An 18,269-nucleotide genomic window follows, 5' to 3' on the forward strand; every position below is an offset into this window, starting at 1 on the left:
GGCACAAAATACAACTGCAAGCATAAATATACCAAGTTTCTAGCAAGTTGATGTACATTCATGTGATAGCTCTACATAAAGAAATTTCCTTGGCCATAAGTGAAAACTTCTTGTGGGAAATAATTAATATGGACTATTCAGAAAACTTTACAAAAATACTTCTTTTTATTAAAAGCAGCAATTTCAAGCAGAACAATACACAGAATGTAAACATCACTAAGTCCAGCTCCAGCCTGCCGAACCTTCGAGAAAGTCTACACTAAATGCATCTACTGTACTAGCAAGTTAACAGACTATATTATAATTTGAAAATATATTTTCTTCTATGAATTAAGAAAAAGTACTTTATCGTAATCTGTCCCAGCGCCAGATACTGGCATCATCACACACGGCTATAAGGATACTGCTATCCCTGCTAAAACTGGTCTGTCGGATGGCAGCGACACATTTAGGATGAGTAAGAGTTGTACACCTAGGAAGAAAAGAAAATTACTCAGCTGCAATGTTAAATCTTCCTATGTATGGAGCACTGTTTCAGCAAATCCTTATTTATATGGCCTTGGGAGAATTGAAGGCAACAGGATTATGGCCTTCATGGTGTATTTTGTATTCCAAATGAGGACTTGGGAAAGCAGTTTCCTGCTCACCCACAGTTGTTTCTCATCCACACAATGGAAGCAAAGATTGAAAGCTTATTGAATGACATTATTTAGGACTTCATAGCCAGTGTTATTTCCCAGGGTTAGAAATAAAATATCAGAATCATGTGATTAAAGGCTGCAGCATTTCCAGGAATTTCATACATTAATGTATTCATATACACATATTTACTTGGATTTCATATATATATATGTAAGATATTATATTGGGTACATTAAAATGCATAAAGTGTTTATATATACAGTGTATGTCCATTTTCTATGCAACTTTTTTGTGACTGGGCTTGTTTGTGGCCTTTTTCCTGGGTTCGGAGGTTTTTTTTCTTTTGTATGTTTACACGCATACATTTGTATCTCCATGTATCTTAAGAGACTGCTATAAAATTGCCTGGCAACACAGGTGAGGAAGTGGAAAGCCACAGTGTTTTCTCCACACTGTGCTCATACCTCACTTTTCCACTCCTTTTTTATTCTGGTCCTGTCACCTATCTCGCCTTTCTCATGTGCTACACCCACTCAGCACATCTTCTCCTAATAGCTTTGCAAAATTTACACCCAATTAGTGAAACCTCTGTGAGAAATAAATTGCCTTTTACTGTATCTACACACAATCCAGCACAATCCGACTGGGGCCTCTTGGCATTACTATAATGCAAATTATAAATCAGTGAGATATAATAAACATTAACCTTCAGGGCTCACAATGTTTATTTCCCTAGTAGCTATAATGGAAAGTAAGTAGTACTGTAAAGAATTTCTCCAGTTATCAGGAAAGGAAAAAGAAAAGTTACCCCAACTCCCAGCTTAGTGAAAAAAAAAAAAAACAAAAACAAAAAAACTCACTTGGCTTTATGTGGATCCTCTATTTCTAAGTCCCAAACATAAAGTTTGCCAACCTGATTGCCCAGAGCAAGCATCTTGAAAAGAAAGCAGAGGATAAAGAACAAAATTAAGAATTTTAAAATACTCCCTCAAAGAATAAAGTCAAAATTTTAGAAAGGCTCTAGAGCTGATAAATTGTGTGTGAACATTTAAACACAAATGACTCGATGAGTTTGTAGGAGGCATCAGAAAGGTAGAATTTGCCTCCTTCCTCCCATTTTATCAATCTCTGCAGACAAGGGATAAAGACATCAGAAAACATAATTCTGGTGGAAAATAAATATTTGGTGGAATTTTTTTCCCACAGGCAGAACCCAGAATGAAAAATCTGGAGCTCCTGCAGATTCATATAAAGCCCCTTAAAGCAAAGCATTCTGTTTCTCAAATATCACATGAACCAAGACCCTTCCTATGCCCGTAAACATGTAATCAATGGAAAGCTACACACCTTCAAATACAGTAAAGTCAGACACGTACCTTTTGCCAGAAATCCATTGAAAATCTCATGTACCATATGTCACACTGGCTATAATCAAATCTCCCAAGAATGGTCACATTTGACTCGCTGGGCTTGATTTTATCTATATCATCTTCCATCTTGCCAGGCTTCCAGCAAACAATGGCATTTTCACAAGACTGGAGTGAAACAATGAAAAGCAAAATCACCTGTAATTTATACTGCAGAATCAGTCTAACTATAAGCAAACATTTAATCTCACAGCTTCTCCAATGACACTGTGAAAAGCAGAACTGAAAATCTCACCGCTGCCCTTAGATCACAGGCACACCAACTATAATCACTGTCCATCACTGGCAACCTGATGCCCTCACAGCTTTGCCAGGTAATGGGACTGCAGGAGCTCTCCCTCACTCGCTTCACATGAAGTCAACCAGATGTGCTCAAACACAACTTCATAAGCAGCTTAAACTTACCTTTGTTTGAGGATTGTTTACCCAATCCTTTTGACTAAAAGGATGGTGCACTCACCAACTGCTGTCATCAAGGCAGCTGAGCTGCCTGGTTTAATATCTGCAAGCCAATGTTACTAGTGGACACAACAAATAATCAAAATTACTCCATTACGATAACCCTCATCTCACTCTTCAGCAGCAGGATCCCTCATCAGTATCTAGAGATTCCCTTTCCATATGTTCCATTCTGGTTAGCCAGAAACCCTTTACTTGTAGCAGAGTACAGCTGTAGTAAGAATTTTGCTTTTTAAGTATAAGCTGCTTAACTCACATTCTGACAGGTGACAAAATTCACAGCATACTTCACAAAACCATTTGACACAAGACAGTAATTTAACCTAAGACCAAATGCTAATAAAATTCCTAAGGCTTAGGATCCTTAGGACCAGCAAAGAAATGTACTGTAGCTGAAAAAGCTGCAGCATTACCTTGGATAGGATTAGGTCTCCCAGCCACCGTACACAGTCAACATAGTTTCTATGTATGTCTCTTGTTGAAAAGTCAGGAAAGTGAATTTTCTGGGAAACAAAAGGCCTGTGGAGAAAATGGCCAAGTGAGGTTCAGAAAAACAAATGCAGAAGCACAAGTGTAATTTTTAACAACCAGTTTTAACATATTTCAATGTTAAAAGAATAAGCCCAACTTTTCAACAGTTTTATAACAAAGCAGATTTTGTATGCAGCTTGCTTTTCTTTCTAAAAGTAATAGGAACAGTCCCTGTTTTCATCCTGATACCTAATGAAATAACTAAGTTTCCCATGTAGAAGACTGTGCAGACATAGTGCTGAGTAAAACTACTCCTTCAGATGCTGAATGAAACACCTGTCACCAAATACTTCAAGAACTAATTAAAACTCAGTCTTCCTGATGCTGCTTCTGCAACATCTAAATCATTAAATAGAAATGCACACTTTTTTAAAAAAAATCATCATTTAAAAAAGCAGGCTAAAAAGCATCATTTAATATTTGGTAACATTACCAAAAAAAGCGAGAGTATTTTCACAGCTAGTCTCATTGCTGAACATGTTCACTGTGTTTTAGACTCTTCAATTCTCGCAATGGTTTAACTGGAAGTTAAGATCAAAAAGTTGAAGAACTTCATAAAGGAGGATTTATCTATCATGTATCTAATTGCCATGTTTACTTGACAATTTACTCATATCTGAGGTCAAATCAGAGAATGATAAAAATTAAAGTTACTACTATGCAAACGGTTTTGTCCCCACCCCAAAGTGAAATAATACACAGTAATTAACTACTCAATTTAAGATTATTCGCCACATTTAATTACACAGATTTGATTCCCTTCTAGAAATTTTGAGATGAGATGAAGATACTGACATCTTGAAATGCATGAAATACAAGCTTTAATATAAAAATTCTAAACATTTTCTAGTCAATCAAATAAGAGATAATTGAGATATTTAAAAATAAAAATTTTGGGACTTTGAATCAGAATTCAATAAAATTCCAGTGAAGCAAATATCAATATGACACACAATCTAGTGAGATTCAGTACCCAGTACAACATCCAGGTCATTCCCCAAAAAATCCCAATATGGAAAGGAATTAACCTGGACCATTGATAGGAGTATTCAAAGGCAGACAAGCAGATAAGACTACATACCTGTTGGTTTTATTTGGGTTGTACTCATAAGAATCTTTGATAGCATTAATCATTCTCTTGGAATTAATTCTCCAGAGTTTTAGAGAGTGATCCATCCCACAGGACATGATTTTTTCACCAAGAAGATCATAATCCTATGTATATAAAATAATTTTGAGCACTCCCACCCTAGGCTGCATTATATCAACTCAGATTTTATTCCATCATTTCCATCAAAACAGTATTTCTTGTGTAGAGCATGCAATAAAATTGAATATTTCAAATAGAAAAATACTAAGAATATAATCCAGCTCACTGCAAAGCAGCACAGCATCTTAATAATTATATTTAGTCTCTCTCAAGAAAGAGAGACATATTGAACAGAAATGACAGACAGTGAATCTACAGCTAGTTCTCCTTCACTAAGTTCCCTAGGAGCAACTGTGGCAGAATTCCAGAGCTATGATATGGGTGAATAATACAGTGTCATGTTTCCTAGAGATGTACCCCTCACCTTTCACAACAGGTCACACAACAGGAATGGAAAGAGTTCTCAGGAATTGCATATTAAAAGTTAACTAGTTTAGTTGATATTTGCTGGGTACCAGTGTCTGTTCACATTCACTGAAAAACAATTTAACTCAACTTCTTTCCTTCACTACCATGTCTCTCCATATTTATTTGCTTATGCTGCTTTGACCTGATGAGAACTCAAGAACTTCAAAAGTAGGACCATCATGAAATGCTTTTTCTCTTTCTAGCCCCACTGAGCCCTATTTTGCTCACTTCTAGGCTGCACCTCAAGAAAATCAGCTACTGGAACACACAGATCCTGTCTGTAAGAGGTGACCACATCAATCAAACCACCTGACATTTAAAGTTGTCTATCCCCTTAAAACAGTATTTATGCACTTCAAGGTGGTTATTTTTAAGTAGCTATAACATCAAAACAGTGCACAAGAGGATAAAAAGTTGCTTACTACCCTTTGTAAATCTAAATCACTGCCCCACAGTCTTCCACTTACTGCACTTAACACCTCATCCCTGTGCCCTTCTACTCCTCCAAATATTGCAACCAGCGTGTCTGTCTGGATGTTCCACAGTCTCAATGCATGATCTATAAAGAACAAATAGAATTACATGCTGCTTTTTATACGTACATTTGAATAATATATTTCAGCTTAACCACTTTGAGTAACAGGTATTTAGACCAACATCAAAAAAGCACTTAATTTTTCTTCTCTTGTTAGAAACAACAGAACTGCATTAACTAAAACTGCTATTATAACTAACTTACCATTAAAAGTAATTCTGTAATTGAAAAAGTGTGCCCATCCCCTCCCCTAGGGACAGTTTCTAGCAAAAACACATTTGGATCTTTAAATCATCCAGAAAGCAAAGACAAGTCTGATCTCAGACAAATACATGCTTTTAGTCAGGAATAAAACCATTTCATGTATCAAAAAAAATGCTAGAATTCCTTTCTGCCATTCTAACATCAACATTCAGAAAAGTTGTGATTTTCCATTTTTTTAACCTTTAGAACATTATTCTTTATGAACCACAGTCAGTAAGGAGGGGAAAAACTGTTCACATAAACAATATGTATTCCTAAGTCAATCAGAGTAATCCACTTACTTAAAGAAAGTTTTAACAATTTCTAATGAAGCACCTCTAGCGTATTTCCCATTTGGAAATGGGAACCTCTAGTGTATTTCCCTTTTGGATTCCACAAGTACATTGCACTTAATTGCAGCAACACCCAAAATCCCAGCAGGTACACAGGTGGCCATGCAGCCCCAAATATTTTCCTCTTTTTTTATTAATCTCTCAGCCAAGCAGTTCTAACAGCCCAAATATTCTCCTGCCTCATGTCTTCTCACCTGGTCTAGAGATTGCACATTAAAACTTGTAGTACTACTGTTGATGCCAAAACATTATTACAAACAGAACCTAAAAAATATACAGAGACTGGACATTTACAGACCTACAGCACTAACTTGACCATAGCAAGCAGCAGAGAGCTGCCCAACTCCTGTTCTCATGTACCTTCTTTAGTTAGTCCAAATATACTAAAGTCAGAAGTCCCGTTAAGTGAATGTTTCCAACTCAAGCATTCCTGAAGGCTAGCTAGCTCCTTGTGGATCATTCACTTACTTAACAGTCATGATTAGGAAGTTGTGACTGTTAGAACTTTCTGGATAAGCCCTAGGACACTATACCAAAAACTCCCTAATATGCTTTTTACACAAAGTCCAATTAAAGTTGCCAAGCAACAGACAATCCATTTTTTTCCCCATGAACATGATGGTGGATGCTGTCTGCAACACTAAGACATCTCCAGTAGATGGCAATGTGATTCAACAACTGAAAAAAATTTAATTCAACTGTCAGAAAGTAAAGAGCAAATCCAAGGCTCATGATTCTTCTTTCCTAAAAAGCAGCACTATTCACAGTCCCTTTGGACCATAGCTGGAATTGTATTTGTATTTGTAGACCGTGGTTTTAGTAAGTACAAAATAAACAGCCATGTATAAGCATGATTTGCTCTCAGCTTTCAAGATAAACTTGTTCAGTGCCATTCATTTAAAAAATAAATATTAAGTTTTTTGGACAGATTCAAGACCAAACTCCAATCCAAAGTATCCTTATTTATACAAAAACAACATAAGTTTTTCCTCACCTTTGCTTACAGATAAAAGGAGATTTGGATCTCTTGGATGGAATTTCAGTTCGTTGATTGCATTTCCATGGCCCACGTAGTGCTGGGATAGAATTCAGAGACCAAGTTACCATTTCCCCTCATGTTTACATGTACTTAGAAGAAAAAAGTGTCATGCCTTACTGAAGCACAAGCTGTATCTCAAAGTTCTGAGCACTCACCTTTATGCACTGCATTGTAATAGGATTAATTATCCTAATAATACCCCTGGATCCTGCCACAGCCAGCAGAGGATGGCTTGTATTGCTATCATATGTCCATGCACAGGTATAGAAATTTTCATCTGCCTACAATGCCTTGCGTTAAGGATCACAGAACAAACAGGAGATTTTTTTTTTCTTTTTTTAAACAACATTTTATTTTAAACAAACCTGTTGCTCTTTTATCCAAGTTCCCAAGAGCCTCTGCTGGACTCCATAAGAAAAGGACACATATTCAGTTATACACCTGCAAATACCAGCAACATCACATTTTTTACAGATGTGGATTTCCTCACTTCTGTTCCTAACATACAAGGAAGACCTTCTCTTTCATGGCATCACCTTTGATTGGGAATAATGAATCATGACTGAGTTCACAAGTTAAAGACTTGTGTATTGCAAATGACCAACAGAAATTATTAATGCCTCAGAACATGAAATGCAATTCTTAAGCTTTAAACTCAGTTCCAATTCACAGGGAAACTGAGACCACTGTAAAGCAGAGAAACATTGTACAAATATTTGTGTTGGGAAGATTAAACTGATGGAGAAACAGTTTTCAAATATTTTAATACAATCTGGTCCCTGAGTCTGCGTTTTTAACATTTTTTCAACAGAAGGGATTCTAGGATGTGGGAAAGAGGCAAGACTTGGACCTAACATAAAAAATGCACCACATAAGCAAAGTATTAAACCACAGACAAAACATTTACATGCTTTTTCCTACAAAGTCTTTTGATTTTTCATAAAGGAGAAACAAACACGTGGGTATTTAAACTTAAAAGGATACATCAGCATCCACATAAGACTGCAACAGACGGATTTCTCCTTGGGAATGACATTCATACAAAGTAACCTGGAGAAAAATAAACAAAAATAAGTAAGTGGGAGAGACTACTGCTTAGTGGTGACATTTCAAAAGGAAATCACATGCACTCATCTATTGACTGCCTGATTGGGAGAGGTAGAGTGCCTCTATGGTTTAGATTTCATCCATCATTAATTTAACAGGTGGAAATGGTTTGATAAAAGAATACCCACAGCAGTTTCAGTAAAACACCACTCCAGGACTCATCAGCTATCCTTCCCATATACTGAGGTCTATTATTTGAATTGCCTTAATAAGATAAACCCTTGTTGGAATTAATTACTGCAGTCATCTCTAACATGGCTTGGTCTTGTAATGAGTCACTGATGCCTTGCTTAAACTTAGTTTAATGACTCATTGAAACCTTGCTTTAACTTAGTTTAGTATTTCTGGTGACTTGCCAGGCAGAACAAACCTAGAAATGAAACACTTCTTATTTATTCACAATACTTGCAAAAAATGCACTTCTCAGGGGTTATTTTCAAGACTGAAATGACAGTGATCCTAGTTCAGAGGAAGTCTATAAATTCACTCCACACAAGCCATCAATTTAGCTACTGAGTTGGCTGGCATCATCACTGCAGACAGCTCTCATCCTGTATATATGAGTAGATGACCTTTAGAAAATAGTAACGTTTATGAATAGCAGTTTTATTGAGAAGATACATTTATGCACCTCTCTTCCTTATCCCATATGCATATTACTGAAGGACTTTTGTCTTTACTACACAGCTTAATTACCAAATAGCTAACATGACTTTGTAGAACAATCCAAAGGATGCAGCTCCCCCAGACAACAGATGTTACTCATCTTATAAATACATCTGTTCCTATTAACTATTGTGTGTCCATACCCAACATAGGTAAAGGGATTGCTTGAAAACAGGAATGCATGCAGAACCACACAGAAGGGCGTATGATGAAAAACAGATTACTCACTCTGTTGCTGCCTACAGTGGCAAAAACAAGAGGATCACCTTCTTTGCTGTGCCAGTTAAACTGGACTCCAAACAGAGGCTGGCCATGGTCCTCCTATAGGTGTAAAGTAAGATTAGAGATAAAAAATCCAACAAAACCCACAGAAACATCACTGCTGTGAAATTCAACAGTTTAATTGACAAGTTTCCCTCCTCAAACTAATAGGTTCACAGCCAGTATAATTTTAGATAGTGAAGAGTTAACAATCATAGTTTTGTAACATCACATTTTAACTTGGCTGTCTTAAAGGGAGGTTAAAGGAATATTCTGACAAACACACCCCTCCCTTTTCTTTCTCCACCAAGCTTTCAAAAAGTGAAGTGGAAGAACTGTTGTCTCAGTTATGCCTAGAAGCTGGCAGAACTCCCAAGCTGTATTTGCAGCTCTACTATTTTGTTTTACAATTTTCAGTAAGGCAACCTCTGCATCTTAGGTCATACCTAAATCAATTTTCTATCATAATTAGTTATGCACAAGGATTTGCAACTTCACGGGGAAGAATTACCAGGAGAGAAGAATTATACTGGTAAAAGGATGGAGAAAGGACACATTTAACTATTGCATTACAGCTAGGTCTTGTAACATTGTCACAGCGTGTCACAATACTGCTACAAAGTTCATGACTACAAAATGTTTTCAGATGCCTTAGGAACACTTACCAGAGAAACGCCAAGTATTATTTTTATACAACTTACATCAGTTTGAGAGAAGAAAAAAAGCAGGTATGTTTATGAATTGTGATGAATATGGTGGTGCTTGCTAATAATTGATAACAGTATTTTGGCCTGCCCTGACAGGATGTTTTCAGCAAGAATAAATGTTCATTGAAGTGCCTCCCCACAGGGGACTGTCTGGGACAGTGCAGGCAGGAAGGAAGTGTCTCATGATGGCTGTTCAGCAGCCTTCAAATGGCAGCACTTCAGAAACAACACGAGATGTACTAGCCCTGGCAGGTCTGGCCTGTCCAAAACCAAAGAATAAATTCGAGGAGGGGGTGTGAACAGAGAGTCTAACATTCCTTAGAAAAAGAAGTCTGGAAAAATTTTAAATAGCATTATTTAATGAGAAGGCAGTATCTGTTATGAAGAAAAATAACTAGAAGAGCTAGAAAGCAAGCAGAAAATCAGAGATTAAGGCCCTTCTGCAATTCTTAAGAGAGGTAACAACTTTCAAACTTCAGTACAGATTAAAAAGGATTGTTCAAAGCTTAACTCAAAGTATTATCCATTATAATACAAAAGAACAAACTAATGGCTTTATGATATGAGGAATATAGATTAGGAAAGGGAAAAGTAGCAAAGTTATTAGTAAGCCCAGAATAGAAGAAAAAACAGGTATTCAGTATCTTTAAAGCATTACAGAAAACCAGAAATGAAGAATGAGGAAAACTGCAAGCCATAAAATTGCATACACGAGGCCATGATTTTTTGTGCACAATACATTTATTAACTTCATTTTGCAGCAATACATGTATTAATGTTACTTGGTAGCCTTAATTTTTGAGTATTTTAAAGTCTTGTGTGAAGAGAATGGCTGAGACATTAAATTCAGAACACTTAATAAAGTTTTTCCACTAATAATAACTTGGTTTCAAATTTCTGCTTGAAGGAGTTCCTGCTGCTGAACAGTGAGTGCTTCTGACACATCACATGAAGACAGCACAGGTAAAATGCATGGATTCCCACTCCTTTATTACAGAGACATATTAGTAGGTTTTGCATTTATTTTTCTGGAACTACCTTGTTCTCTGTCATATGCTCTGTTTCTAAGAAATTTAACAAAGTACAGAAAGTGAAAAGCAGATTTTCACCCTCAAGATAGGATATTTTTCCAGTATAAGTTGAAATAAGTGTCTGATTTTCTAGGTAGGACCCAGACTAAGGTGGTAAGTAGAGATACATAACAGAGTGCTATATTGCAAAGTATTTTGCAAGCTTTTTCAAAGAAAACCTATTTCCCTGGAAAAAATTACTCTGCAAGACAAATATCTTTAGTCTACTTACTTCCCCCACACTACATTTCTCACACCAAGTGCTACAATCACCAGGAGCCTGACTGTACATATTGCAGTTTTGCTGGTGTTTGATGGAAGAAGCAGCCAGGCAGAGGCTCTTGAAGGAAGATACCAGAGTATCTGCAGAAGCTCTGCTCCTATTCAAACTCCCAACATCCCTAGAGGTCTGAGACAGCACATAGCTATTTCAAAAATACTTGTCTGCTCTAATTTTTGTCCCAAGTGCAAAACAGTGAAGGAGGTTTTCCAAAACATTGTACTTCTAGGTGCTGTACACAATGTTTATGCTCAGACGCCAAGTATGTGACACAAATCTGACACTGGTTTGTACAGACAGAAGTGACCCAGATACCCGTCCAGAAGTAAAATTGTGAAATGCCATCTTGGCCCTGCTGTGAATAAAGGGCATGAAACTCAAAGTACTCAGGTTCTTTGTGCACTAGAGAAAGAAGGTAGGGGAGAAAACAAACCTATTGCTACAAAAGCAAATAAATAATCAGTGGTGAGCTCCAGCCTTACTCACTCAACACCAACTTGGGTTCACTCAAAAAGTAAGATTAGACTTGGTTTTAGACAGAAAGCAGTGAAGTCAATACTATGCCAAAAATAATCACCTGCATAAATGCCTTTTAATCCATGTCACCCACACTGCCAGTGGGGAACCAACAACCCACACATGCATTTCCACTTCCCAGGAGTGGAAGGAAGCCATTATGGGCAGTGGATTTAATTACATTTAATCTCCATTACACATCCACAAGCTAGAATTCTGCATGGCATTGAATACTGGTTCCCAGGCCAGGGGAGAGCAAGTAGAAGCTGAGACAACACCAGGCTGCTTACAACTTAAGCACTCTCCCTAAGCAAAAAAAAGGTAGGGAAAATAACTGCATTGCTTTAAAGGAAGCACAACAAAGAAAAATATACAGTTTTCTGCCAAAAGACCTATGGAAAATAAGTATGTTTTCTATGCAAAACATATATGGATATATCAGGATGTGCAACTGTGCTAGCTGTGTTAGCTGTGTATGCTCATTTATAAACCCAATTTCCATTCAGCCCACAGAAAGCAAAAATTTTTCAGTACCTCTTACAAGTAACTTACTACTCTAAAAAGAAATAAAGGCAGTTTTTTATTTCCTGTCATTTTCCAAGTTGTTTTTTTGTTTTCCTGATGCTTATATTTCATCCAAAATAACTCCCAGAGCAGTGTTTAAAAAGCATATTTAGCAAGCACTAAGTTTTTCAGGCTGAGTCATAACTGTTTAACACTCAAAACAGACAGTAATTCCCATATTTTTTTGTTTCCCCATGGAAAAAAGCAAAAAACAAAGTAAGAGGGAAAAACCAAGAGTACAAACGTGGAAAAATACATTTATACACCCCTAAAGAATATTAATTTTATTGTCTTTAAATCATGTTGACCCTTCATTAACTTCAATACCTGCATCTTGCAGCATAGATCAAAAACATAAATGAGGGGATATATGAAATGGTATTCAAAGAGTCACAAGTATCTTTCTAAACTCACATACAACATTCAATTATTAGAGTTTTCTTCACAGTATCTGCAAAGTTAGTATAGAAGAACAGGAAAATGAGAGAGGCTTCCTCAGTCAAGAAATGAAAAACCAAATTTGGCTCCTACCTAGCCTTTGTCTTAACATGCACATTTCTTATTATTACCATTAATTTCAGATCAAAGAGAAATGGGGGAAAAAACTAACAAAAATACCCCACTTAATTGAAATGCTACATTTACTCCCTCACAGCTTGATTCCACTTGCACAGGAATCTGTTCCCAGACCCCAGCCCAAATCCAAGGAAGTCAGGGATTGCTTAGTCTGGTCTAGCTTGGTCACAGCTTGGTCTTTTGGATCGCCCTACAGTGGGGTCTGGATTGACATTGAGGTGAGGGAATGTTTTGTTTTCCCAGAAGACATTTGGAAGCATTAACCCTTTTTCTCTGCAGACAGAAAACAAGTATGAGTAACACAGTTCAGAAGTTGTTAGAAGTTTGGGTGTCCAAAGGGCCATGTCTGTGTTTGAAGTATGACTTGAAGCCACAAATAGCACCATCCGCGGGGGCGATTCACGCCAATCACAGGAACTGCTGCCTACCTTGGTGAAATGAAACAACCTCCCTTCCTCCTACACCCTCAAAGGCCTGGAGGTGATTTTTATACTTTGAGAACACAATAAGATCAATTTGTTTCCCAGATATTTTTGTCAGTGTAACTTCGAATCACAATTTCTCCAGTGGCAAAGCTCATTTAGGAGGTTTCCATTCTCCAAATCTTTTATTCCCTCACACTCAGGTACCCCAGTGTTTCATTAAGGCAGCCTGAAGATAAAGTTCAAAAAGAGCCACATCAGCACAGCTCCATAGTTAAGCATGGGGGAATGAAAAAATACTCTTAGAGTAATTCTGCAAAAAATATCCACTACTGAGCTACACAGAACCTCACAGAGGTTGCCGTTAACTCCCATCTTGCTCCAGACACAATCATCCTTTATTAAAGACCTTGTAAAAACGAAATCATAAGGCTTGTTTATGGCTTTTGACAAATAAATATCCCACACGAGGCTAAGGAATAAGGAAAGAACATCCTGACAGAGTAAAATAGTCATGAATGAGAAAACTCATTTAGTCCACCATAGTCTGTCATCTGTGCAGAAGAAAACAGCACTACACCAAAAGAGCAGAACAGGGAGTAAAGACCATGAATCCACATGGCTTCAAACCATCAGGTGTTATATGGGAAGATACATCCTGCCTAAATCAGGTGCTAACACATGATCCCAGCACTCACAATCAATTAATCGAATTGCACTACATAGTAGTTATGATGATACTGCCAGAGGGCAGAAAATACCTGATCTGGCTAAGTGTGAGGAAAGATACTCTAAGATTCTTGAGTGGATTTGTTTGGGTTTTTTTTTCAACACATAGAGAAATCTGTGCAGGTCCTGTGCTTTGCATAGAGTTGTTCCAGGTTTTGTTTTAGTTGAATTTGTTTATCAGACTTCTCACATTTATCTCTAGCATCTACATCTTCAATGAAATACATAACCATAGCATCACACAAAACTTTGCAAACTGTACAAAAACAGGGTTAACTGCAGCACTACCTAGTGTTTCCAATTTGTCAGTATCTTTTTCTTCAAAACTTTGGCTATTCCAAGAAAGGTAATTGCTCCAAATCAGTAGGGAACATAATTGTTTAAAGATATTCAAAAGTATCAAGCTTGATGCTGTCTCACAGCCAACATGAACGTTGCTGCCAGTAAATGGTGCCCAGCATTCCCTGAAGCTCACACATACCTACCTTTAGGCTATTTACACATTTGAAGGAATATTTGCACTTCTTTGACTTCCATTTTCCTTTCCCCCAGCTTTTTCTTCCTGGTGCATTAGGAGTGTTTGTTGGCGTGTCGGGGCGTTCGGTGTTAGTACCACTCTCAATACTAACGGCATCATCCTGGAAACATTCAGAATTATACAGAATGTCACAAAGAGACCACTAACTGCTGAATAAATTCAACTAATCTTGCAGCACTTGGCCTTTGCACTTTTTCTTGTCATTCATAAAAACAGATCTCCCAGCACTTGGTGTTATTTGGATTCATGTAGTTAAATCTAATGCCAGCGTAACAGCATTCCTCTCTAGAAACAGAACATGAATCACACAAGGACTGATCCAAGAGGGAGAGATACAAACTGTGATCTAGTGACATTTCTTCAGAATACTGGTAGCTGCTCTTGGGAAAATGTGTAGAGATAAAGCAGCTGCTTCTCCCAGAAAACATCTATGATTCAGACAAAATGAGTACTTCTGAAGTACTGAAGAAGAGTTGTTTGTGTTTGTGTAAAAACACGAGGCTTGACCCTACCAAGAGCCGAGCCATTCTGAGGCTTCTGTGCACCACTCAGCACGGTTCTGCAGCGGGTCAGCATCAACACAATCAGCAGAGGACAACTTCCCACCTCTTCCTCCTGCTCTTTCCCACAGGTACTTGTTTCCACTAAAAGCTAAATTCTGATCAGCTAATTATTCCAACTGGCCCTCCAACATTAGCATAAGATAAGAATGGGGAAAATTGGAAAAAAAAAAGGGATACACAAAATACCCTATGCAGCTGCTGAGAGATTTTAAACTGGCTTTGGATAATCAGCTACAACTACAATTTCATGTGTGGTCTGACAGCAGGGCACTGTTAAAAAGGACATTTCCTTGCATCACACATCACATAGAACTTCACCTTCACTGCCATTCTACCTGCCAACCCTGTGCTTCTGTATGAGCATGCTCAGCTTGTTAAAAATCAACTTCTCCCATTTCTTCTGGCAAGATCCATCAGACTAGTAGGGGGAAAACATCTCAGGCCAGGTAATTTCTAGAGCTGAACTAAGAGACAGAGGCAGACAACAGCCTGTCACTGGAGGAGATTCACAAAGCTGCATCAGGAACAGGGAATGAGGTCAACTATAAACATTAATACACCAATTCCCACCAATCATTTATTCTTTGTCCCAGTTTCATGTCTGTATTATCAGAAACCTGTAGAGGTGTACTAGTCTTTGTCTGCCCAACAACTCTGAAAAACAGGACATTCAGAGGACAAAGAGGAAGAAAGATACCACACAAGCCCATAAGTGTCCTGCCCAAATCTGGAGTCATTCCCTTCACACTGGGCCCCTAAAGGAGCCAACCCTCCACAAAATTATTAACCAAGTTTATTAATTTTTAAGATTTCCTGTTTCTTTTCCTTTGCCCTAAAAATTTCAGAGTTTGCCAAATTTTCATCTCCCAAGCGCACTTGCCAGAATTTTAATATTTGACAAGACTGAAGTTTTCTCTGGGCTAGACAGATACTGTCAATGTGAGCACGCAGGGCAGCTGGTGTGGTGCAACTACACTGGCTATCTGCAACCACCACATAACCAACAAATCTGCACACAGGACACCTGTGGAGCAAAACACACCCTTTCTCCAAATCAACACTTTTATGTCAGTTTTTAAACAGAATCCCCCATCTTGCAGGAGTAGTGGAGTCCAATAACAAACTCTTGAAAAAGGAATCCCTTCACTACCGAGGCAACCCACGTCAGAGATTCAGAGAATCATATAATCAGAGTAATTTGTGCTGGAAGGGACATTAGTCTAATCCACTGCCATCCACCTTTCACTAGACAAAGTTGTGTAGAGCTGCATTCAGCCTGGCCTTAAACATCTCCAGGGATGGAGCATCCACAACATCTTTGGGCGACCTATTCCACAGTCAGTGACAGACTACAACTGACAGCAAATTAAGCCTGAACATCTGTCACCAAAGTGCACTTGGATCCACAAATGCTGCTGAGCTATGAAAAAACACCAAGAGAAGTGGTGTGGAAGATCTCAAACCTGCCTGTCACCTCACAAGCACCACTTCCAAAGGCTGTGGAGGGGATGTGGTCCAAGTCACTCACTTGCTGGATAAGTGCAGGAAAAAAAATTCCACACACTATAAAACACACACAGAGTAACTACACAAACCCCCTCCACACCAGTAACTACAGAAATTGACTGCTCAATACCTTAGATAAACTTAATCTTTCAGGTGTAAAGTTATTCTACATCAACCACATTACCTTAGCTCTGAACACTAGAATTTCACCTAACTTGGAGATTACAGACCCCATCCCTGCTGCCTTCTGCTGACAGTAGTTTACAGGCATCATGTCTTATTTCTCATTCACAAAGAGGCTGCACAGATAAACTTGTGCTGCATGTTACTCTACAACGTGACAGTGAAGACACAGGATGCAATGCAGCAAGATGGGCAATGCTACTGGTTTGCAGGGAAAACAAACCAAAAAAAACGAAAAAAAAAAAAAACCAACCCACAAAACAAAACAAAAGTCTGACATTTTGAAGTAGAGTTCGAGACGGAGCCCGCTCTCAGGTTGGGCCTCAAATCCACTTTTACCCACGTGGAGGCCAAGCGGGATTCTCTGCCCCGGACCCTCCCGGTCTCTCCCCCCGGGGCCTCTCTCCAGCGGCCACCGCGCCCAGACGCGTGGGCTGGGACCCCCCTGTCCCTGTCCCTGTCCCTGCCCCCCCTCCCCCGTCCCGCCCGGGACACGCCCGCGGGGGTCCCGGTGGGCGATGTCCCCTCACGGCGGGGCCGAGGGGCGGCGCCCCCTACCCCCCGTCCCTCCCCTCGGCGCTCCCGCCCGCCCCCGGCGCGAGGCCCCGCGCCCGCCGCGCGCGCGCTCCCGCCACAGCAGCCCCCCACCCGCGCCGCCTCCCCCGCGCCCGGCCTCACGTTCTCGTCGCCGGACAGGTCCCCGGGGTTGCTGTTCTCGTCGCTGCTCAGCTTCTGCTTCTTCGCCGGCATCTCTCCCGCCGGTGCCGCCGCCGCCGGGGCTTCTCCCCGCTCAGACATCTTCCCCGCCCCCCACCCACCGCCACGCAGCCGCAAAGCGCGGACGGGGAGGTCGGAACGGCCGTGCCGTAAAGCGGCCGCGCTGCCCGGGCCGGAGCCGGGAGCGCCTTTCCCGCCGCTGGAAAAGGGGCCGAGGGGGCGGCGGGGCCCTGCCGGTCTCGGGGGCTCGGCCGAGACTCAGCCCCGTGTTCAGAGCGCGGCACCGCCTGCAGCCCGGCACGCGTGCGGGAGAGAGACGGGCAGCCCCTTTCGCCGCGGTGCCACCCACCCCTCGGCCCGTCTTTATTGTGCTCTAAGCGTTTGTTGGGCTCTTCTTGTGTTCTCTTACTCCACAAAAGTCCTTCAGTGTGCAAATAGCGTTTCCGGATAAGAAAGACGGGCTCTTCTCTGCCTCCTACTTCTGTTCTCCCTCGCAAGCTCCTTCTGCAGCCATGAATTAAATAACTGTAGTTGCATGGCGTTTGATTATTTATTTATTTATTCGCAAATCACAGGTCTCAGAGTCATAATAATTACAGTAAAAAAACAAGCAAAACAACAAAACAAAACCCCCTTTTAACAAAGGGCAAATGTAATCTGCCCACAGGCACAGCATCTTCTCTGCTACTCTTGTAAAGGCAGAAACAAGTCTTTTCTCCCTGAGGGAGATATTCCAGTCTCAAAAAAGCTTTGAGGGCAGTGACAGAAGTGAGCCGTGCCTTGTATATAAAATTTAATCTCGCATTAATTTCAGAGATAAAGAGGAAGAGATATACTTCAAATGGTGCGTGTACTATAGTGTTTTTAGCAATAAACAGTCTCTGTTCTGTAGAACTCCATTGTAGGCTCCAATGAAGCATTACACAACATAGAACAAAGGATGGTAGTTTACAGGTAAAAGCCCTGCATAGCTCTGTGCTGTAAAATTGAGTGTAAAAAAGAAGTGTAAAAAAATAT

General features: G+C 39.7%; 1 protein-coding gene across 1 annotated transcript; it reads right to left on the minus strand.

Moving 5' to 3' along the window:
• Window positions 1-146: 146 nt before the first annotated feature.
• On the minus strand, window positions 147-17,454 carry EED (embryonic ectoderm development). The gene is made up of 12 exons (XM_079307914.1): window positions 17,214-17,454; window positions 14,231-14,383; window positions 8,849-8,941; window positions 7,832-7,897; window positions 7,003-7,128; window positions 6,803-6,884; window positions 5,145-5,236; window positions 4,141-4,274; window positions 2,942-3,047; window positions 2,019-2,177; window positions 1,503-1,576; window positions 147-472 (listed from the first exon to the last, which is right to left on the minus strand). Exons 1-12 carry the CDS (start codon window positions 17,331-17,333, stop codon window positions 346-348), a joined length of 1,332 nt encoding a protein of 443 aa, XP_079164040.1. The 5' UTR covers window positions 17,334-17,454; the 3' UTR covers window positions 147-345.
• Between the last annotated feature and the right edge of the window lie 815 nt (window positions 17,455-18,269).

The sequence above is a fragment of the Erithacus rubecula genome (genome assembly GCF_903797595.1).
Source record: "Erithacus rubecula genome assembly, chromosome: 1".
NCBI classification, from domain to species: domain Eukaryota; kingdom Metazoa; phylum Chordata; class Aves; order Passeriformes; family Muscicapidae; genus Erithacus; species Erithacus rubecula.